Source organism: Amblyraja radiata, chromosome 17, assembly GCF_010909765.2.
Source record: "Amblyraja radiata isolate CabotCenter1 chromosome 17, sAmbRad1.1.pri, whole genome shotgun sequence".
Classification (NCBI taxonomy): domain Eukaryota; kingdom Metazoa; phylum Chordata; class Chondrichthyes; order Rajiformes; family Rajidae; genus Amblyraja; species Amblyraja radiata.
Genome location: NC_045972.1, coordinates 1,895,327 through 1,919,832, shown reverse-complemented (window position 1 = coordinate 1,919,832; position 24,506 = coordinate 1,895,327). Strand labels below are relative to the sequence as shown.

General features: G+C 46.5%; 1 protein-coding gene across 1 annotated transcript; it reads right to left on the bottom strand.

The window, feature by feature from the left end:
- Positions 1–2,046: 2,046 nt before the first annotated feature.
- rad1 (RAD1 checkpoint DNA exonuclease) lies at positions 2,047–17,227 on the bottom strand. The gene is made up of 5 exons (XM_033035622.1): positions 17,006–17,227; positions 9,777–9,885; positions 8,854–9,112; positions 4,820–4,918; positions 2,047–4,727 (listed from the first exon to the last, which is right to left on the bottom strand). The coding sequence occupies exons 1-5, from the start codon at positions 17,198–17,200 to the stop codon at positions 4,544–4,546; spliced, it is 846 nt and encodes a 281-aa protein (XP_032891513.1). The 5' UTR covers positions 17,201–17,227; the 3' UTR covers positions 2,047–4,543.
- Between the last annotated feature and the right edge of the window lie 7,279 nt (positions 17,228–24,506).

Genomic DNA, 24,506 nt, shown 5'->3' with positions numbered 1-24,506 from the left:
AGCATTCTCAAGTCCCTTTGCACCTCTGATTTCTGAATTCTGTCCCCATTTAGAAAATACTACTAAGTGCATGACTGCATACATTGCCACGCTGTATTCTATCTGCCTCATCTCTGCCAACTCTCCCAACCTGTCCAGTCCTTCTGCAGAGTCCCTGCTTTCTCAACACTACCTGCCCCTCCACCTATCTTTGTATCATAGAGTGATAGTGTGGAAACAGTCCCTTCGGCCCAACTTGCTCACTATGGCCAACATGTCCCAGCTACACTGGTTCCACCTGCCTGCATTTGGTCCGTAGCCCTCAACCTGTCCTATCCATGTATCCGTCTAAATGTTTCTTAAATGTTAGGATACTCCTAGCCTCAACTACCACTTCTGGCAGCTTGTTCCATACGTTTTGTGTGAAAACGTTACCCAGATTCCTATTAAATCTTTTTCCCCTCACCTTAAACCTATGTCTTCTGGTCCTCGATTCACCTACTCTAGACATCTGTGCATCTACCCGATCTATTCCTCTCATGATTTTATACACCTCAATAAGATCACCCCTCATCCTCCTGCACTCCAAGGAATAGTCCTAGCCTAATCAACCTTTCCCTATAGCTCTGAGCCCTGGCAACATCCTTGTGAATCTTCTCTGTACCCTTTCCAGCTTGACATCTTTCCTATAACATGGTGCCCAGAACTGAACACAATACTAAATGTTGACCTCTAGATGTTGGCCCCACCAACATCTTATAGGACAACATGACCTCCCAACTTCTATACTCAATACTTTGATTGATGAAGGCCAACGTGCCAAATGCCTTTTTGAACACTATATCTACCTTCGACTCCACCTTCAAGAAACCATGCACCTGCACTCTAGATCCCTCTGCTCTACAACACTACCCAGAGCCCTACCATTCAGTGTAGATCCAGCCCATGTTAGACGTCCCAAAATGCAACACCTCACATTTCTTTGTATTAAATTCCATCAACCATTCCTTAGCCTGGCCAATCGATCAAGATCCTGCTGCAATTTTTCACAACCATCTTCACTATCTGCAAAACCACCCACTTTTATATCATCTACAAACGTGCTAATCTTGCCATGTATGTTCTCATCCAAATCATAGATATAGATGACAAACAGTAACAGGCCCAGCCTGTATTAAATTCCATCAACCATTCCTCAGCCTGGCCAATCGATCAAGATCCTGCTGCAATTTTTCACAACCATCTTCACTATCTGCAAAACCACCCACTTTTATATCATCTACAAACGTGCTAATCTTGCCATGTATGTTCTCATCCAAATCATAGATATAGATGACAAACAGTAACAGGCCCAGCACCGAACCCTGAGGCACACCACTAGTAACAGGCCTCCAGTCTGAGAAGCAATTCTCCACCATCACCCTCTGCTTCCTTCAATGGAGCCAATTGTCTATCCATTCAGCTATCTCTCCTTGGATCCCATGCGATCTAACCTTCCAGAGCAGCCTACCAATGGGAACCTTGTCAAATGCTTTGCTGAAGTCCATATATACATTTACAGCTCGGCCCTCGTCGACCTTTTTGGTGACGTCTTCAAAAAACTCTTATCAGAGTTGTGTGACATGACCTCCTACGTATAAACCTATGCTGTCTATCCCTAATCAGCACTTGTTCGTCTAAATGATTGTATATCCTATTTCTCAGAATACTCTCAAGTAACTTTCCAACTATAGGTATCATCCTCAAACCTGGCCACAAAACCTTCAATTCACTCATCCAAATCATTGATATAGAACGTGCAGGCTTGCAGTCCCAGCACTGAACCCTGCGGAATACCACTCGTCATTTACAGCCAACCAGATTAGGATAGCCCAGTTCGTTCAGTGAGACCAAATTGCTGGAGTCGAGAAATAAATAAGGGATAATCACTTTATTAGGAATGTACAATCATTCTCCAAATGGCCAATGAATACATGAACATATATGCAGGGAGATTGCAGGCAACTGCAAGACTAACAAGGTTGTCATCTGTTTGATAAGTGAATATACACAATGATTCCCTGTGTCTTGTGGTAGTATTTTAAAACTTTTATTCAGGCACAGAGCTTACATAATATCTGAGTGAAGCATAGTACAGTAGAACAAAAACTGTGGATGAACTATTAATTAAACTCTCCCTTTGATCAGATGGTATCTCCCTTGTCTTTCTATTGGCAGGTGACTATTGGAAAATCATGTCTCTTTCTGATTGCTTTAGTTCCAATGAACATGGTATACACAGAATGCTGGAGGAACTCAGCTGGACAGGCTGAGAGAGAAGGAATAGGTTATGCAAAATTCTTAAGGGGTTGGACAGGCTAGATGCAGGAAGGTTGTTCCCGATGTTGGGGAAGTCCTGGACAAGGGGTCACAGCTTAAGGATAAGGGGGAAATCCTTTAAAACCGAGATGAGGAAAACTTTTTTCACACAGAGAGTGGTGAATCTCTGGAACTCTCTGCCACAGAGGGTAGTTGAGGCCAGTTCATTGGCTATATTTAAGAGGGAGTTAGATGTGGCCCTTGTGGCTAAGGGGATCAGAGGGTATGGAGAGAAGGCAGGTACGGGATACTGAGTTGGATGATCAGCCATGATCATATTGAATGGTGGTGCAGGCTCGAAGGGCCGAATGGCCTACTCCTGCACCTAATTTCTATGTTTCTATGCAAAATGGAACACCCATTCCTTCTCTCCAGAGATGCCGTCTGTCCCGCTGAGTTACTCCAGCATTTTGTGTCTATCGTCGGTGTAAACCAGCATCTGCAATTCCTTCCTCCACATTCCAACTAGCAGCGTGTTTGTTGCAAGATGGACACTCTCCACATGTGGGTGTTCATTGAAACTGGTTTCAACCTGTCTGAACCAACCCTGCAAAATTGTTGATGCCATCAATTTGCCAGCCCATCCTTTAAACACTTACCTCAACTTGTTAGACCTCTTTTCCCAATGATGCTGCAAGAGTGAAACAGCAGGGTTGTTGTTTCCCAAGTCGGGGGGAAAAGCGAGCAACCAAAGTGAGCTGATCGAACTAAACAAAGATCTGGACGCACATGTGCAAACCGAACGAACAGAGGAGAAATCACAGCAATCGTGTTTTATTTGATTTCCTGCACCAGGATAATGAGTAACAGGAGGCAGAGCAGAGGTGGCCCATTGTCTTGTTTAGGAGTTTAGACCAAAGACCCTAATGCGTCTGAAGAAGGGTCCCGAGCCAAAATAATCACCCAATCTTTTTCTCCAGAATTGCTGCATGACCCACTGAGTTACACTAGGCTTGTATTCACTGGAGTTTAGAAGGATGAGGGGCAATCTTATAGAAACATATAAAATTATGAAAGGACTGGACAAGCTAGATGCAGGAAAAATGTTCCCAATGTTGGGCGAGTCCAGAACCAGGGGCCAGTCTTAGATTAAAGGGGAGGTCATTTAAGACTGAGGTGAGAAAAAACGTTTTCACCCAGAGAGTTGGGAATTTATGGAATTCCCTGCCACAGAGGGCAGTGGAAGCCAAGTCACTGGATGGATTTAAGAGATAGTTAGATAGAGCTCTAGGGGCTAGTGGAGTCAAGGGATATTGGGAGAAGGCAGGCACGGATTATTAATAGGGGACGATCAGCCGTGATCACAATGAATGGCGGTGCTGGCTCGAAGGGCTGAATGGCCTCCTCCAGCACCTATTTTCTATGTTACTTCAGCACTTTGTGTCTATCTTCAGAAGTTTAAATCCAGGTACTCACAGGAATCACCAAACACCAAGGGATTCTTTCGCCACCTTGGTCAGATTAATTTATAAAATGGTGGCCAAAATCTGCACCACCTGACAGTTTAGTTAAAAAATATAATGTGGAAACAGGCCCTTCGGCCCACCGGTCTATCTATCTAGTATGAGAATCAAATTATTTCAAGATATTTGTAAGAGCTTGGCATTTGTTAGGTTAGCAGGAAAGTTAAGATTCTCATTAATGGCATATTCCCAATTAATCTGAAATGAATTACTCTAAATCGCTATCATAAAATAAACTTGGTGCAAGCCAATGAGGAGACATGCAGGTCTTTCCATTTTCTGCTGCCTGGTTGGTGGGTTCATGTCCCCGTGGTCTCCTCCCAGATAAGCTCCGTCAGCAGATCCCAATGCCTGACTTTCACTCCTCACCCGCCGATCTCTACCTGCTCTGCCTGCCTTCCTGCTCAGCCCGATGCTCTGCCCTCCTCACTGCCTCTGCCAAATTACGCAGGCTTGCCATCTGCCCAACACGCATCACAGCAGCTTTTGGTCCTGTCATTTTCCACTGCTGCTATTAAGCAGCCACAGCAACGTCTTCATATTTCAGCAGCGTTGGACAGATTTACCAAACAAAAGAAAGTGGATCTCCAGGGATAAAGTGAGGCAGTTTTTCACAGATTGGCTGCCGTCAGCCTAAAATTACTGATTAAATTCACCCAGACAAGGCTTCAAGTCTGACAGAACAGTCTCTACAAAACGATTTGATGGAATTTTTGAGCCACTTTTTGATGAGTGACAGGTAATTATGAGTCTAACCCCTCCATCTCTTCATCAGGGCAACAATAATATTCAACAAAGCAGATCTGCCCATCTTCATTGCGGATCATGTATTGCAAGGAAAGAAATCCTCGATTGTCTGTGCGAAGCGAAACTTTCGAGGAGAGTGCCAAGGCTTTAGTAGATGGCTTCAGTAAAGAGATTTTGTACCTGTTCAGAAGAGAAGAAGATTACTTTTACATCACTTCAATAATTTTACTTCATGCCAACCAAAATGTCAAGAAACCAGTCAATGTGCGTACTTATTGCATTGGGTCTGGTTGCAATGGAATGCCTCAATCATGTCAGAGTCCTTTGGATAATCACAGTGCGTGCTTCCAGCATCACCAAAAGTAGATAATCTGAAACAGAAATGTTGATTATTTACGGTTAACAAACATGCAAAAACGTAGACTGGAATCAGAAACCCACAAGAAACTAACAATGTAGGCAGCTACTTTATTAGAAGAGAAAAAACAGCAGTGAATAATGAACATGAAGGGAATCAAGAATTTAATGCAGGAAGGTGATGCTTAAGTAAAAGGTCAGTCACAATCTCTCTGAATGTTGGAAAGGCACCAGGTTGTTGTGAAATAGCAAAATACTGCCATGACTGGATGGTTGTGAGATCTGTCAGGGAACCTACACAGAATAATTCTCACATTGCTGCTCTTGTCCTTGGCGGGAAAGGCTACAAGTAACTGCAGAGCCTTTTGTAGAGTGCACACTGCAGCCACTGTGCCAGTTGAGGTGGGAGTGGAGAGATGGGTAATTAATCAAAGTGGCTTTGTTGGGGCCGCATGGTCTTTGTACTTAATCTGGGGAGATGAAAAAGGGAGCAGAAGGTAGTAAAGGTGGAGACTCTCATAACATTCAACTATCTAAATGTACACTTGGATCACCACAGCATAGAAAGCTATGGACCAAGTACTGGTAATGGGGTTGGTGGAGAAATATTTGATGGTTGGCATGGATGTTGTATGAAAGGCCACGTTTCTGCATGATTTGATGAATATTAGACGGTCGTGGTCGGATTTCAGTTGGATTTGAATTTAGTAAAGTTATTGGAAAGGACAAAGGAATATCAGGTGCAAAATGGGTAAATCAGTTACTAGACTGAAATATTATTGATCAGAACACTACGACTCCGAAATAAATATTGTATTGTATTGTATTGTATTGTATTGTATTGTATTGTAAAGTGCTTCAATGAAGGAGAAAGTTTTGAATGTATGAGGTAGTGAAAGTTCAGACTATATTGAACATAGATTACATTTTCTCAAGAACTCTAAAGATGGGTTTGTAGGTTAATTGGCTTGGTAAATGTAAAAATTGTCCCAAGTGGGTGTAGGATAGTGTTAATGTGCGGGGATTGCTGCTTGGCGCAGACCCGGTGGGCCGAAGGGCCTGTTTCCATGCTGTATCTCTAAACTAAACTAAACTGATTGTGCATCAATTGGCATGAGCTGTCAAATTACTCTTGGGAACGGACTGCAGCACATTTTGTGGAAAGTACCTTCTGCAGCTAAAGGCCGTCAGACACGGAGAACATGAAGATTAGTGGTATTGTTTAGAGTATCTCTCAAGTGGAGTAAGTTGAAGCTGCAAGGCAAGTGCAAGTACTCTAACAGTCTTGTAAATGAGGGAAGAGGAGGGAGATTTATGAGTCAGGCGGTGAATCTCTCATTGCAGGGTGCTCCCATTCTGAACTTCACATGCAGCACAGTATTTATGTGACTGGTGTCATTCAGTTTCCAGTCAATGTTGAGTTCCCCACCTATTCCCTCACACACTAACCCCAAGATGGAGATACACAAGATTGAATTAACATGCATTGATGTGTGTTAAATGTAAGTTCCCTATTACTAGAGATGATCTATGGATAGAACATATGTGGCGGAAACTTTACTTGCCACTTATCAACACACGAGTGGGTGTAGAATACACATGGGCACACTCTTTTCCTGAAATGCAGGAGTTTCTGCAACAAGGCCCTGGGGCTGGGCCGCTGTGATAGTTGTACAGTGCCCTCCATAATATTCGGGACAAAGATCCATCATTTATTTATTTGCCTCTGTACTCCACAATTTGAGATTTGTAATTTAAAAAAAAAATCACATGTGGTTAAAGTGCACATTGTCAGATTTTATTAAAGTGTATTTTTATACATTTAGGTTTCACTGTGTAGAAATCACAGCTGTGTTTATACATAGTCCCCCCATTTCAGGGCACCATAATGTTTGGAACATATGGCTTCACAGATGTTTGTAATTGCTCAGGTGTGCTCAGGTAATTGCCTCCTTAATGCCGGTATAAGAGAGCTCACAGCACCTAGTCTTTCCTCCAGTCTTTCCATCACCTTTGGAAACTTTTATTGCTGTTTATCAACATGAGGATGAAAGTTGTGTCAATGAAAGTCAAAGAAGCCATTATGAGACTGAGAAACAAGAATGAAACTGTTAGAGACATCAGCCAAATCTTAGGCTGACCAAAATCAGCTGTTTGGAACATTATTAAGAAGAAAGAGAGCACTGGTGAGCTGACTAATCGCAAAGGAACTGGCAGGCCAAGGAAGACTTCCACAGCTGATGACAGCTTAATTCTCTCTATAATAAAGAAAAATCCCAAACATCTGTCTGACAGATCAGAAACACTCATCAGGAGTCAGGTGTGGATTTGTCAATGACCACTGTCCGCAGAAGACTTCATGAACAGAAATACAGAGGCTACACTGCAAGATGCAAACCACTGGTTAGCTGCAAAAATAGGATGGCCAGGTTACAGTTTGCCAAGAAGTACTTAAAAGAGCAACCACAGTTCTGGAAAAACGTCTTGTGGACAGATGAGACGAAGATTAACATATATCAGAGTGATGGCAAGGGTAAAGTATGAAGGAGAGAAGGAACTGCCCAAGATTCAAAGCATACGACCTCACCTGTGAAAGTAAAGTGGTGGGGGTGTAATAGCCTGGGCATGTATGGCTGCTGAAGGTACTGGCTCACTTATCTTCTTTGATGATACAACTACTGATGGTAGTAGCATAATGTATCCAAAAGTGTATAGACACATCTATCTGCTCAAGTTCAAATAAATGCCTCAAAACTCATTGGCTGGCTGTTCATTCTACAGCAAGACAATAATCCCAAACATACTGCTAAAGCAACAAAGGAGTTTTTCAAAGCTAAAAAACAGTAAATTCTTGAGTGGCCAAGTCAATCGCCTGCTCTGAACCCAATGAGCATGCCTTTTATATGCTGAAGAGAAAATTGAAGGGGACTAGTCCCCAAAACAAGCATAAGCTAAAGATGGCTGCAATACAGGCCTGGCAGAACATCACCAGAGAAGACACCCAGCAAATGGTGATATCCATAAATCACAGACTTCACGTAGTCATTGCATGGAAAGGATATGCAACAAAATGACTACCTTCATTTGCTGTGTCCCAAACAGTATTGTGCCCTGAAATGGGGGGGACTATGTATAAACACTGCTGTAATTTCGACATGGTGAAACCAAAATGTATACAAATGGCCTTTATTAAAATCTGACAATGTGCACTTTAACCACATGTGATTTTGTTTCTATTACAAATCTCAAATTGTGGAGTACAGAGACAAATAAACAAATGATAGGTCTTTGTCCGAAACATTATGGAGGGCACTGTAAATCTTATTCTCAAGTGGGTACAACTCAGCCCATGGAGACGTCCTCCTGATTGCCACTGACGTCAGCATCAAGACTCCTTGATGCCACACTTAGTGAAACTGGTTTATTTGTTAAGAGCAGTCACTCTGTAAATCATCTTTCCTGTGCTCAGGGGGTGGAGCTGAGTGATTCTGGCACATCCCAGCTGAGCATGAGGGAACGAGTTTGCTTGATGGCCCTGTAAACGACACCTCCCAATATTTTGCGGCTAATTCAGAATAAACAGATTGGCTGGTATTAGCTGGACTGGATTTGTTTTTGTTAGCAGGATATACTTGGGCAATTTACCACATTATTTAAGTTGTTTACATCCTTTATAAACCAAATTAAACATGATTCATTCTATAATCTATAAGATTGATGTAAAGGCACCATTTATCAAAGACTGCAGTTCACACCCACACATATACAGTACACCCACATCCAGGAGGAACAAATGGCAAAGCAACAGTAACAAAGCTCAGACACTAACTGAAGTGGGCAATGTGGTAGACTAGAGAGGGAGACTAGAGAGAGTGGTGGTCTGCTGTGAACAGCCCCATTATCCCTTATTGTAATGACATATTATGGTGTGTTCCAAGCTATCCAGTACCTGAAATACGGTTTCTCTGGCGACATCGTGATCTGCAGCACATCACTGCTCATATCAAGTTCTGCGAATGTCTCCCGCAGGCTCTCTGATTGTAAAATAATTTTATTTACAACATTTGTGCTGCAAAAGTCAAAATCGAGAGTTTCCTCTGGCTCTTGAGTCTGAATCTTGCAAACAGTTACCACCCCACTCTCCTCCAGAAACAGGGTGAGGGGATAGCCATACCCACGGTAGCACATTCTCAGGGCTGTTGTCACTCCTAGGGAAGGGAAATCAAATGTCAGCCTCAGCTTCATCACAACATTCTGCAAATTGACACAATATCAGTCTTTACTGGACTGCTGGAGTAACTCAGCGGGTCAGACAGCATCTCTGGAAAAAATAGATGACATTTCAGGTCACATCTTCAGATGGATCTACCAAAACTACAGGTCCACTACCAATCTTCCAACAACCAGTGGTCCGGCCCCTCAGTAATCGTACAAAATTATGAGAGCGCACTTAAACCCCCCCCTCCCCCCCCTGCAGAAATGCCCTCGAAACTGTGCCGTCTAAATGGCATGAGGTGGCCAATCGCGACCTCATGCTCCAATCGGCAGGTCGAATTTGCCGGCTGTGGCCAGAACTCTGTATTTGATAATCAAAAGAACTTCAGGTGCAGCAAATCTGAAATAAAAGCACAGAATGCTGGAACATCTCCAGTGGTCAGGAAGCAACTTCACAAAAGAGGCAGAACTGGGAACATTTTAAATTGCAGAGAGGATGTGGAGAGAGCATATAGCAGAAGAAATCTGGAAACTTCCACTGAGTAAGAGTATTAAAACATACAAAACTAAAGTAGGTTGAGATGCAACTCAGTTATGATCTATTAAAATAAAAATTAGAATTAAAGGCTGAATGGTGAAAATAGTGCAATCATTTACCTGGCAAAGAACTTGCACTGAATATTGTCAGACAATCTAAAAGAACTGTCAAGTTTATGAGAAAGATTACAGAATCCTCTTCAATTCGAAACTCCTGAAAGATACTGGCCTGAAAAAAAATAATACCATTTTAAATTAGAGTTGACCATAAAGCACTCACTCACACTAACTTTACCACTCACATGAACATGGAGAGAGTTGCAATGGACAATTAACTGACCTATTTAAAAATAGCACAAGGAAAAGCTTGGGAACAATAGATGAGTGAGCTTAACATCTATGGTAAGCACGTTACTGGAGAGTATTCTGAGGGATGAGATATACAGTGAACCCTCCTTATAACCGACCTTAGGGGGGGAATGGTGTCCGTTATTGCTGATTGTCTGCTATAGCCGACTAAGGTATTATCATTGTATGTACTGGAAATGCTGGTTAATACACAAAAGGACACAAAGTGCTGGAGTAACTCAGCAGATTAGGCAGCATCGCTGGAGAACATGGATAAGTGACATCTGAACTCTTCTTCAAACAGATTCAGTCCACTGAGCTACTCCAGGACTGTATCATTTCACCTTAAAACTCAGCACTGATGTCGCTGGTCTGCATCAGCGAATCCTTCTTCACCAGTTCACACGGCTGTTGTTGTGGCTCACGCTGCAGCCCTTGGGGACAGCGCTTCCTTCAGGCCGGTGTCACCCTGGGGCTCCCTCCCGTCTCACCTGCTTTTGCATCCTTCTGTCGGCCTGTCACTTTGTCTTGCTGCCCGCTCCTTCACCACTTCCTCTTTTGGAGTCAGCACTCAAGTCTGCAACTGGATCCTCGACTTCCTGACCAACAGACCCCAATCAGTGAGGATAGGGGACAAATCATCCTCCACGATAATCCTCAACACTAGTGCAGCGCATGGATTCGTTCTCAGCCCCCTTCTTTACTCCTTGTACACCCACGACTGTGCAGCCATGTATAAATCCAATTAATTTTACAAATTTGCAGACGGCACCACCATTGTGGGCGGGAAATCAAATAATGACGAGACAGAGTACAGGAATGAGATTGAGTCCTGGTGTCGAGACAACAACCTTTCTCTCAATGTCAGCCAGACAAAGAAGATAATGATCGACTTCAGGAAGTGAAGCGGTACACATATGGTACATGTATGCATTGACGGTGCTGAAGTAGTTGAAAGCTTCAAATTCCTAGGAGTAAATATCACCGACAACTTGTCCTGAACCTCCCATATTGAGGCACAAAAAGCACACCAACGCCTCTACTCAGAATGCATAGAAAGTTCAGCATGCCCCCAAAACTCTCACCACTTTTACAGATGTGCTGTAGAAAGCATTTTATCAGGATGAATCAAATTATAGTTTGGGAACAGCTCCATCCAAGCACGCAGCCCAGACCATCACACATACGAACCTCCCTTCCATTGACTCCATCTACACTTCACGCTGCCTCGGGCAGGCCAGCAGCATAATCAAGGACGAGTCGCGTCCTAACCACTCCCTCTTCTTCCCTCTCCCATCAGGCAAGAGGTACAGGAGTGTGAAAACGCACACCTCCAGATTCAGGCAGTTTCTTCCTCGCTGTTACAGGGCTGCCAACTCTCACGCTTTGAGCGTGAGAATAACGCATTTGGGCAAATTCTCACGCTCTCACGCTGATCACAAATTTCTCACGCTCTGTCGGGAGAAATTCTGTGATCAACGAAAATCTCAAAACTCATATAAACTGCATGGGTGTTGGAGAGCTGGGGCTGAGGGAGGGACGGAAGCAGCGGGCGGGGACAGATGCGGGGAGCCGGGGCTGGCGCCCCTTTGCGGACTGGCGAGTGGCTCGCTGCAGCTCGGGCCGTCGGAGGCATCGGAAGCGTTGTGCCACTGCCGTGAGAGTCTCTGTTCCGAAGGGGCAGAGACTCTCAAAGTGAGGGAGAGACAGAGAGGGAAAGGAGACAGGGAGATAGTGAGGAGAGAGAGAGGGGGTGAAAGAGGGGGGAGAGAATGGGGACAGCGAGGAGGGAGAGGGGAAGGAGAGGGGGAAGAAGGAGAGGAGAGGGGGGGAGTGAGGTGGGAGTGAGGGGGAAGAGAAAGAGGGGGTGAGAGGGAGGCGGAGGGAGAGAGGGGGAGAATGAGAGGGGAGAGTGAGAGGGGAGAGTGAGAGGGGGGAGAAAGGAAGAGAAAGAGGGAAGAGAGAGGGTGGAGAGGGAGGAGAGAGTGGAGGAGAGAAGGGGAGGGAGGGGGAGAGAGAGGGGGAAGAGAGGGGTGGTAAAAGAGAGAGGGGGAAGAGGGAGAGAGGGGGGGAAAGAGAAACGGGGAAAGAGGGAGAGAGGGCAAAGAGAAAGAGGAGATAGAGACAGAGGAGAAAGAGAGGGGAGAAAGAGGGCAGAGAGAGCAAGGGGGAGAGTGAGGTGGGAGGGAGAAATGGGGGAGAGAGGGGGGAGAGAGAGGGGGGAATGAGAGGGGAGAGGGGGAGAGGGGGGGGAGAGAGAGGGGGAGAGAGGAGGGGAGAGAGGAGGGGAGAGAGAATGGGAGAGAGGAGGGGAGAGAGGAGAGGAGAGAGGAGGAGAGAGAGGAGGAGAGAGAGGGGAGAGAGAGGGGAGAGAGAGGGGAGAGAGAGAGGAGATAGAGCGAGGGGGGGAGAGAGATGGGAGAGGGTGTGTGGAGTGAGAGCAAGAGGGGGAGAGAGAGAGAGAGAGAGAGAGAGGGAGAGAGAGGGGGAGATAGAGAAAGAGGGAGAAAGAGAGGGGGAGTGAGAGGGGGAAGAGAGGAGAGAGAGAGGGGGGGAAGAGAGGGGGAGATAGGAGAGAGGGGGAGAAAGAGAGAGGGGGAGAAAGAGAGAGGGGGAGAAAGAGAGAGGGGGAGAAAGAGAGAGGGGGGAGAAGAGAGAGGGGGAGAAAGAGAGAGGGGGAGAAAGAGAGAGGGGAGAAGAGAGAGGGGGAGAGAGTGGGGGGAGAGAGGGGAAGAGAGGGGAAGAGTGGAGAGGGGGGAGAGAGAAGAGAGATAAGGGGAGAGAGAGAGGGGGAGACCAGGGGAGAGAGATATGGTGGGTGAGAGGAGAGAGAGGGAGAGACAGAGAGGGAGAGAGAGGGAGGGGAGAGGGGGGAGAGAGAGGGGGTGAGAGGAGAGAGCGGAAGAGAGGGGAGAGAGAGAGAGGGAGATAGAGGGGAGAGAGAGGGGGAGAGAGGGGGAGAGGGGGAGAGAGAGGGGGAACAGAGAGCGGGGGAACAGAGAGCGGGGGAACAGAGAGTGGGGGAACAGAGAGGGGAGAGAGAGGGGGGGAGAGAGAGGGAGAGAGAGGGAGAGAGAGAGAGGGGAGAGAGAGAGAGGGGAGAGAGAGAGAGAGAGAGAGAGAGAGAGAGGGGGGGGAGAGAGAGAGAGAGGGAGAGTATATGGCAATAAAACTATGCTTGAGTATATGGCAATAAAACTCAATCGCTTGATTTTGAAGCATTCATGCATGGTGGAGGTATAATACAGTCATAGAGTGATACAGTGCAACTTGCCCACACCCGCCAACATGTCCCAGCTACGCTATCTGCTTTTGGTCCATACCTCCAAACCTGCCCTATCCATGTATCAGTCTAACTGTTTCTTAAATGTTGGGATGGTCCCTGCCTCAACTACCTCCTCTGGCAGCTTGTTCCATACACCCACCACCCTTTGGGTGGAAAAAGTTACCTCTTAAAAATAATTCATACAAAAAACATTGAAATCATACTTCTGTAGGGGGCGCTCCTCTGTGTGCAACCTTGTCAGCAGCGCGTCAGTTTTTCCAGCTTTTAAAAAATAAATTTAGTATGTTTTAAAGTGTGTATTTTGTGTTTCTTCGTGTGTTTTGTGTGGGGGGTGGTGTGGGGGGGTAAGGGGGAAACCGCTTCGGTCGCCTCCTCCATGGAGAGGCAACTTTTTCCAGGTCACCTCCCCCGTGGCCTTACATCAAGGATCGACGCGGCCTTTCCTGGAGACGCGCCCGGGGCATCAGCGGCGGGCGCAGCGTGGACTCTCGGCGTGGAGCGGGCGACCCTCGCTGGGGCTCGCTGGAGGGGAGCGCTCCGTTTCGCTGGCCCGGGGCAGCCGGCAGCCGGCAGCCTGAAGTCGCAGCCTGAAGCCGCGGTCTACAGAGCTCCAGCTGGTGCGGCGTCTACAGCCTCGTGGGGGACCCGGGGGAAGAAGAAGCCATCACTGCCGGCCCGCAGCCAACTTCTACCGCGGGTGCGGCATGGACTTACCATCACCCCTGGAGGGGAGCTTCGACCGCCGGCCCTGCAGTCTACGGTGCTTCTGGCTGCAGCGGGGACTTTAAATCTCGACCGCTGGCCTGCGGCCTACAACAATCTAAAGCCGCGGTCTCCGGTGAGGAAGAGCCGATCCTGGACTGACTGGACTCTGGTCCTGTACACGGGGGGGAAATGGAGGAGGACTGGCCAAATTTTTGTGCCTTCCACCACAGTGATGAATGCTGTGGTGGATGTTTGTGTTACAGTTTTATTGTGTGTTCTTTATTATTGTACTGCTGCTGACAACCCAAATTTCCACCAACCCTGGTTGTGTGGCAATAAATTATATCTATCTATCTACTTCTACAATGCACTAAAACATGACTTTAATACATCAAATTTCAAAAAGTCCCTACCTTGGGAGGGGGACCACCCCACTTCCACACCCTCTCCCCACTCGGTTGCTCCACTCCCTCATGGGGCACCCCCAAAGTCAGTGATCAGTGATCGCTCAGCCTCCCCACTTTCAAAATCGCTCCACGGTCCCTGGTTCAGACGGAGAACACTGCCAGATGTGAGCGGGGAACTGAGGCCAGTTGTCCATGATGTCTGGATCCCAATGCTCAGCGCTTCATGTTTCGGAGTTGGCTAATGTTATTGATTTGTAATTAGTTGACAAAACCTTAACTTATTAATCTGGAATATCCAGGGGGATGGGATAAGTGTAATATTAAAATGACATGCAAGGTGTCAGGCTGTCTGTCACAACATACAGCCCCGATAACCCATTATTTCCTTCAGTTAAATATTGGGAAGGTAGCACTATTGGCATTTGCCACTAAACTATTATGTTTGTTTACCTCACTGACTATTTCTAACCCCCCCGCCCCAAATTCCTTTGACAGGTTGAATAGAAATGTCCCCAATTATTAATTGAACACATAGATGAACATCTTCAAGGAGCGTAATTAGATGGAAACTGAATCAGATGCGATATTTAAGAGCTTGTTCAAAGAAGGGGATTATTTTAAAGGAGTGACAGAGATACTTGCAGGGGAATGTGTGAGGATATTATTATTTGTCTTTAGTTTTAGCTTGAACCAGGACATCTGAAGATTCAAAGTTTAATATAGTAATTGTACTGATACTGACCCCAACCAACCACGTGATGAATATCATCCATTCTGGAGGTTTGACTTTTATGATGCCATTTAAACTTCACTTGAATTTCAATCACTTCAATGTAAAAGTAATTGGGAATGGGGAGCATTGGAACAAAAATTTGCCCTCGGTACATATTAACTGTAATATAATAATGTATGCATGTTGGTAGGTGCAATCAACACAAAGGTCATTTTATTGTTGTTGTGTTATGAATACCACAGAAAATATTATGTACTCTCAAGATCACATTTAATAGAATAATATTGCTTAAATATATAGTTATTGGACTTTGCATTTCAGAAAAGTCCCAGCTGAGAGTAAGACAGCAAAATACTGAAAATATTGGGGGTGTAAATGACTTCAGGAGTTTGTTAGGAAAATGAAAGAAATGGTAACAGACTACTTATACAGCTGAGTGAGTATAATTTTATGGATGATAAATTGTGTTCAACCAATTGATGACTTCTTCGACAAAGTAACTAGCATGTTAGATAACAAGGAAGCCAATGGATGTAGCAAATTTTGTTATAGATAATTTGGTCTGTGAAGTGCCCCATAAAAGATTATTGCATTAGATAAGCACCTGTGGACTTGAACGTAATAGGTTAAGTCCAGGGGGTCAGATATCGGACTTTATGTGAGAGCCAGATATATTGTCAGTGTAGAGGGGCTAGGAGCAAGGCCAAGTGTGCATCCAGAGTCAAGGTCTGGAATAGTACTAGGTGTGCTGTCAAAGCTGGGACCAGGGGAGTGTTCAGCACTGGGAACCTAAGCAGGTAAGCAGCTATGAACATGGTAGAATAGGGGGCCAGGTGTAAGGCTGGACTCAGGGACAGGAATGAGAGAAGGTATGCAACTGGAGTCAGGGTCAGGAGAATACCCGGTGTGCAGTGAGACCCAGGTTGGTCAACATGGGCTAATGTTTGATTATAATTTGATTTCCATACATGAATACACTAAGATCAAAAGACTCGCTACAGTATGCACCATATTGCACAATTTCAAGTTGAAAAGTGCAAAAGACCCGTACCAATGGGAGGGGGGTCACCCACCCACCCCCGTCGCTACGCTCCCTCGGGCTTGGTCTCTCGCAATTTCTCACTCCCAACTCTCACCCAATGTTGGCAGCCCTGTGTTATCAGGCAACCTAACCATCCTATCACTAACTAGAGACTAGTTCTGAGCTACTATCTACCTCATTGGAGAGCCTCGGACTATGTTTAATTGGACTTTATTGGACTTTATCTTGCACTGAACGTTATTCCCTTCATCATGTATCTGTACTGCAGATGGCTCGATTGTAATCACGTATAGTCTTTCCGCTGACTGGTTAGCATGAAACAAAAGCTTCTCACTGCACCCAAGCCTTCTCATTGTTCCTACATCTTCCTCCTCACTCCTCCTCCATGCTTTCCGGCGCCAAGCACCGCCCGCTGGCGACTCGGGCGCCGGCAACCACCCACGCGCCACGCCGCCACAGCGCCCGCCAGCGCCAAGCGCCCGCAGCGCCACAGCGCCAGCCCCCGCCACGAGCCACAGCGCCAGCGCCCGCACAGCGCCAGCGCCCGCCACAGCGCCAGACGCCCTCCACAGCGCCCGCTCCCGCCACAGCGCAAATCTCCCGCCAGCGCCACATCTCCATCTCCCCTCCACATCTCCACCTCTCCATCTCCCTCCACATCTCCCTCTCCCCTCCACATCTCCACATCTCCCTCTCCCTCCACATCTCCCTCTCCCTCCACATCTCCATCTCCCCTCCACATCTCCACATCTCCCTCTCCCTCCACATCTCCCTCCATCTCCACATCTCCACATCTCCACATCTCCACATCTCCCTCTCCCCGGGTACCTGGATGAACGCGTTGCCCTGGACACTCTTTGCCGCCTCGGCCGTCATCCGAATGCCATTGGCCGAGGCGAAGAAGGTGACCTGGTCTCGGAAGTGAATGGCCTTGAGCAGGTTGGAGAGATTCCGCGCGTTGTCCAGACTGGCGACTAAAACAAAGCGCTCGTCGTCGCCCGGGTGACCAGGGGAGCGCAGCATGGCGCCGGTCCGCACCAACCCCAACCCCAACCCCGTCCGCGGAACTCTCCTCACAGAGCAAAGGTTCCGGCCCGGCGGACAGATGCCACTCACCCCAGCACAGTGATGGCCAAACCACAACGTCTCTCAATCTTTTGGACTCTTGTACTAATTCCATTTTACCTGCTTTGGGTCTGTACACTTTCACGCAATGCCTGTCCAAAATCATTTTAAAGGGGCATTGTACTGATTCTGCCTCCCCTTCTGGCACAAAATCTGGAGTAACTCAGCGGGTCAGACAGCATATACTGAATTACTCCAGCTTTGTGTATCTATCTTTAGTTTAAACCAGCATCTGCAGTTCCTTCCTGCACCCCTTTTGTCACCCTGTTCCTGACATCAGCTACACTTTGTGCAAAAAACTTCTGCCTCAGGTCCTGTTTAAACTACATTTTCTCACCTTAAACCCACACTCCCTTGTTTTTGATTCCCCTATCATGGGAAAAGGATTTTGAATATTCCATCTTTATCTTTTCCTTTCATAACTTTATATACTCGGTATGTCATGGAGGATTCTCTTGAACTACTACAGGTGTACAGTGGAGAGCACATTGGCTGGTTACATCACGGCCTGGTTTGGCAACTTGAACGCCCGGGAGCGGAAAACATTGCAAAAAGTTGTGAACACTGCCCAGTCCATCATCAGCTCTGACCTCCCCACCATCAAAGAGATTTATTGGAGACGCTGCCTCAAAAAGGCAGCCAGCATCATCAGAGACCCACACCATCCTGGCCACGCACTCATTTCACCCCTGCCTACGGGAAGAAGGTACAGGAACCTGAAAACCGTAATGCCCAGGTTCAGGAACAGCTTCTCCCCTACAGCCATCAGGCTATTAAATGCTACAACCTCAAATAAGCTCTGAACTTCAATGGACTATTATTATTAATATTACACTACTATTTTTTGTTTTTTGAGTACATATGTGTGTGTGTGTGTGTATATGTATGCTTTGGAGGTGTGATGGTTGTCGGTCAAGTGAGAATAACAATAAGAATGCTGCTGTCTTGTCAACAGACGCACACACAAGCAGTTGGTATTAGTTTTGAAATTGTCGTTGATCACAGAATTTCTCACGACAGAGGGTGAGAAATTCTGTGATCAGCGTGTGAAATGCGTGAGTCTCACGCTCAGTGCGTGAGAGTTGGCAGCCCTGCGGGTGTATATCGGCAACACTAAGTGCAGGCTCGGCAATCGTTTCGCTGAACACCTTCGCTCAGTTCGCCTAAACCTACCTGCTCTCCTGGTTGCTCAACCCTTTAACTCCTCCTCCCATTCCCAATCTGACCTTTCTGTCTGGGCCTCCTCCATTGTCAGAGTGAGGCTGAGCACAAATTGGAGGAACAGCATCTCATATTTCACTTCAGCAGCATACAGCCCAGTGGTATGAATATTGATTTCTCTAACCAACTAACTGTTGCTTTCCCTCTCTCTCCTCCCCCCCCCCCCAACACCCTAGTTCTCTGACTCGTTTCACTGTCCTGATTAATTTTACTGATTGTATGCCTTATTGTCGCCGTCCCTTCAGCTGACAATAAACCAAGTCGCAATCCTTTTCACCGAACAAACAGCGAACAACGGCCTGTTTCCTTTATCATCGTTACTTTTTCGCATATCTTTCATTCATTGTTCTTTATCTCTCTACATCATCATCTATCTCTCGTTTCCCTTTTCCCTAACTAGTCTAAAGAAGGGTCCCGACCCAAAACGTCACCCATTCCTTCTCTCTAGAGATGCTGCCTGTCCCAACTTTGCCTATTTCCTTCACTCCATAGATGCTGCCGCATCCGCTGAATTTCTCCAGCACTTTTATCAACCTTCGATTTTCCAGCATCTGCAGTTCCTTCTTAAACTCCCAACTTTTTATGTCTATCTTCTGTACTTAATACTCTGACTGATGATGGCCTAGATGGTGTTCTTCACCACTGTGACACCACTTTCAAGTTACCATGTACCTGCATTCCTAAATCCCACTACTCTACAACACTCTCCAGAGCCCTGTCATTCACTGTGAAGGTCCTGCCTTGGTTTGACCCAGGGCTGCCAACATTGGGTGAGAGTTGAGAGTGAGAAATTGTGAGGGAGCATAGAGACTGAGGGAGGAGGGTGTGGGAACGGGGTGTCCCCCCTCCCACGGTAGGGAGCGTTTGCATTTTTCATCTTGAAATTGTGCAATCTGGTGCATACTGTAGCGGGTCTTTTAACTTACACTTGAATGCAACATTTATGCTTCAAATTGGATTAGGTTAGGCTAAATTACATTCCTAATTACATTCCACAGTAGAGCCAGGCTCTGATCAACAGGTGCAGCACATGAATGACCTTAGTATATTCATGTATAGAAATCAGATTATAATTCATGCTGTTATGCATATATATAGAGAAACAAAAACAGAAACAAGGCAAGAGGAGTCAGACTTCCATCACTGTTCTGCACAAATAAATCAATCAACCTTACCCTATGACTATAGAAACTAGATGAAAATAATGCCACATATTCAACCATATGAAATATGTAAAACATATATATGGATACAGGCCCTTCGGCCCACCAAGTCCACACCAACCAGCAATCTACCATACTACCTACAGGCCAAGAACAATTTACAGAAGCCAATTAACCTACAAACCTGCACTTCTTTCAGATGTGGGAGAAACCGAAATATCCGGAGAAAACCCATGTGGTCATAAGGAGAATGTACAAATTCTGTACAGACAGCACCCGTAGTCAGGATCAAATCTGGGTCTGTGATGCTGTAAGTCAGCAACTCTACTGCTGCGCCACCGTGCCACCCCATTAAAAAAAAATTTCTGTAATATATTTATTATGGTGTCACGTCACTAAAGATGAACACATGCTTCTGATTTCTGCCCTTAGTAGGATCTCACACATCTCCAGTCATTGTGTTTTATGGCTGGTTTTCAACCTCTTCAGTCTGAAGGTCTCGACCCGAAACCTCACCTATTCTTTCTCTCCAGAGATGCTGCCTGTCCTGCTGAGTTATTCCAGCTTTTAATAATAATAATAATAATAATAATACATTTTATTTATGGGCGCCTTTCAAGAGTCTCAAGGACACCTTACAAAAATTGAGCATGTATAGGAAAAACATGTAAGGGGAATGAAATAAATAGTAGAGACATGACTAGTACACAAAGTAAAGACAGAATTCAATACAAAACACAGCATGAGGCAATTAATGCACAGATGAAAAGGGACGGGGACGTGGGGCTAAGGATAGGCAGAGGTGAAGAGATGGGTCTTGAGGCGGGACTGGAAGATGGGGAGGGACACGGAATTGCGGATCAGTTGGGGGAGGGAGTTCCAGAGCCTGGGAGCTGCCCTGGAGAAGGCTCTGTCCCCAAAGCTGCGGAGGTTGGACTTGTGGATGGAGAGGAGACCGGCTGATGTGGATCTGAGGGACCGTGAGGGTTGGTAGGGGGAGAGGAGGTCAGTGAGATATGTGGGGGCCAGATGGTGGAGGGCTTTGTAGGTGAGGACCAGGATTTTGTAGGTGATCCGGTGGGAGATTGGAAGCCAGTTAAGTTTTTTGAGGACTGGAGTGATGTGATGCCAGGATTTGGTGTGGGTGATGAGTCGGGCGGCTGCGTTCTGGACCAGTTGGAGTCGGTTGATGTAGGTGGAGCTGATGCCAAGGAGAAGTGAGTTGCAATAGTCCAGTCGGGAGGAGATGAAGGCATGGATGAGTCTTTCAGCAGCAGGCGGTGAGAGAGAGGGTCTGAGTTTGGCGATGTTGCGGAGATGAAAGAAGGAGGTTTTAATAACATGGCGGATGTGAGGCTCAATGGAGAGGGTGGAATCAAAGATCACGCCAAGGTTGCGGGCCTGGGGAGATGGGGAGACAGTGGTGCCGTCGATGGTGAGAGTGGGGTTATTGATTTTGCTGAGTGTGGCTTTGGAGCCTATGAGGAGGAATTCTGTCTTATCGCTGTTGAGTTTGAGGAAATTATGTTGCATCCAGGTTTTTATAGCTGACAAACAGGAGTTGATATGGGAGAGGGGGGGGTTGTGGGGGGATTTGGTGCCAAGGTAAATCTGGGTGTCATCAGCGTAACAGTGGAAGTCCAGATTGAAGTGGCGGAGTATCTGACCAAGGGGGAGGATGTAGATGATGAAGAGGAGGGGGCCGAGTACGGAGCCTTGGGGAACGCCTTGAGTGACTGCGGCTGTAGCAGAGGTGTGGTTGTGGAGAGAGATGAAGTGGGATCTGTTGGAAAGGTAGGAACGGAGCCAGCTGAGTGCAGAGCCTTCAATGCCGAGGTCCTTGAGTCTGGTGAGCAGGATGTTATGGTTCACTGTATCGAAGGCTGCGCTCAGGTCGAGGAGGATGAGGATGTTGAGGGAACCAGTGTCAGCAGAGGTGAGGAGGTCGTTGAGGACTTTGAGGAGAGCAGTTTCTGTGCTATGGAGGGGGCGAAAGCCAGATTGGAGGGGTTCAAGTAGGTTATACGCAAGGAGGTGGGAATGAAGTTGCGACGCAACGATACGCTCCAGGGTTTTTGAAAGGAAGGGGAGGTTTGAGATTGGGCGGTAGTTAATGAGAGAGGAGGGATCAAGACCAGGTTTCTTTAAGATTGGTGTAACGGCAGCAGTTTTGAAAGCGGAGGGGACAATTCCTTGGGACAATGAAGAGATTAGTGAGGTAGGGGCAGAGAACGGGGAGGCAGGACTTCAACAGGGGAGTGGGGAGAGGGTCGAGGGAGCAGGTGGTGGGTTTGGAAGAGCTGATGAGTTTGGAGATTTCAATAGGGGTGACCAGGTCAAACTGGGAGAGGAAGCAGTGTGGAGGAGGGGTAAGGAGGTCAGTGGAGATGTTGAAAGGAGGGGCCGTGGTAGGTGGTGGAGTAGATGCTGGGGAGTCGGGTACAGGGAATAAAGATTGATAGATGGTGCTGATTTTATCAGCGAAAAAGTGGAGGAATGAGTTGCAGAGAACCGGAGTAGAGGTAGGGAGAGTGTTGGCTCGAGGCTTGAGGAGGTTGCCCACTGTGGAGAAGAGGGTTCTGTGGTTTAGGCAGGGATCGGTGAATATGGAGGAGAGGTAGGCAGATTTTGCAGCAATGAGGGCATCTTTGTAGTCAGTGAGGTGGAGTTTGTAAGCTTCAAGGTGGACTGTGAGAGATGATTTCTTTATAAGTCGTTCGAGTTGGCGACCAGTCTGTTTCAGTTTACGAAGTGCAGGTGTGTACCAGGGTGAGGATGTGTTGAAAGTTACGGTTCTTGTTTTGAGGGGGGCCAGAGTGTTGAGGGAGGTAGACAAGGTGGAGTTGAGATGGTTTGTGAGATCATCAGGTGAGATGGGGGTTGAGTCCAGGGGGAGAGTGGTGGAGAGCAGGTCAGAGAGATGGAGGGGATCAATGGATTTTAGATTACGGAAGGTGATTTCTCGGAGGAAGCAGTTTAAACCGCCATCTGCAGTTCCTTCCTACACTCTTTGTTGAGCAAAACAGGCCCTATTCTCACCATATTAATCACCTCAACTCAGACTTTTCGTCACCTCTGTTTCTGCAGAAAATACAATCCCAGTTATCAAATCGTTCTTCAAAGTGAAAAAAAAATTCCAGCCCTGCCAATATGTTCATAAATCGCCCCTGGATCCTCTCCAGAGCAATTGCACCCTTTCTGCAGTGTCATAGCCTTACAGCATGGAAACAGGCCCTTCATCCCAACTTGTCCACGCAGATCAAGATGCCCCATCTAAACTAGTCCCGTTTATCCGCATTTGGCCCATATTCCTTTAAACCTTGTGTGTGCCAGTGTGTGTGTAAGGGTGTGTGTTATGCTGTGTGTGTGTGTAAGGGTGTGTGTTAGGTTGTGTGTGAGAATGTGTGTCAGTGAAGCGGCAACAACACCCGGAGTGAGCGGAGACGTGGTGATTTCCGGGGGGCATTTCCCTCTCTCCCCCCCCTCCCCGGGAATGCGGGCCGACCCAGGTGATCTGTGTCCAGCTGGGGTCCTCCGGGAGGGAATTGAGGGCTGGGGGTGTTGTGGAGAAGGGGCTTGTGGGTGGGAGGGGGGTGTTGTGGGGGGCAGGGGAGGGTTGTGGGGGGGAGAGGTGTTATGGAGGGAGGGGGAAATGTGGGGGAGAGGAGGGGTTGTGGGGAAGAGGGGTGTGTGGGCGGGGAGGGGGTAGGGGTGTGGGGGCAGGGGCAGAGAGAGCTCGGAGAAAATATGGGGGAAGAACCATGGGGGAGAGTGCGGTATGACGGGGGAGGGGGGAAGGAGCTGTCATGGTTTTCAATACTCAAAATTAACTCAGGCCACGCGGAGAATTCTTCAAGAAGTTTAAACTTTTATTTGCAAATAAAAGTTGGATCACCCCACGTCATCAGTCCACGTGGAGCTCTCCGAGTCACAAACAAAGGATCATCGCTTTTTATACCATTTTCAACCATGCATGCCCCACCCCTGTTACGTTTCCATATCCAATCATTTGCCGACATTCCCTCATCATCAGCCAATCACTTGCTCCCACTTATCTCCTCCTTACCAGTACATTTCCATATTTGCAACTGATGTAGATAGTCACAAGACTCCCCATTGTGGCCCCTCGCCTGCCATGTGCTCTTAACTTCTTTGTTCAGAGTTAAATCCAAGAAAAGTGGCCAATTCCCAGCACCTACTTTTCAATATATAAGAGATACAGTGGTCACTCAATTTATATAAACAAGACATTGTTCCCATTAAACTCCATACGTCTTGGGGAGGAATGTTACCTCTTAAACTACAGATCTAAACACAGGGGTCTAATGTTTATAATCCTAATTAAAGCACAATATATTCCCCAGATGGTCTTATTATAAATCACATAGTTAGACTAACATTGCATTTATATCATAAACCTTAAAAGTATGAATTTGTTTTATCCTTGCAAAGTCTTCAAAGATTTTTACGCTGGTTCCAATCACACACCTCCTATCTCCAAGCACACAGGGATCATATAAATGTCACACTTGATAAATGATAATTGCTTCTTGGCTAGCTCACACACCCTCCTCCTTTCTTGGTATCTCTAGGGAAAAAGGAGCTTCAATCTCAACCGAGAGCCTCATTTTATGCCTTTGCTTTCACACTGAGCATTACTCAAAGGAATGTTTACATCTGCGCCCACTCACTTATCTCAGATCAAAACAAAGTTACTTTCTTAGATACATATATATAAAAATAAAAGATACAACCTGCTCAAATGTTTCACCTCTTATCTCAACATATGTGTAATTAAACGTATCAAACAATACAGAATC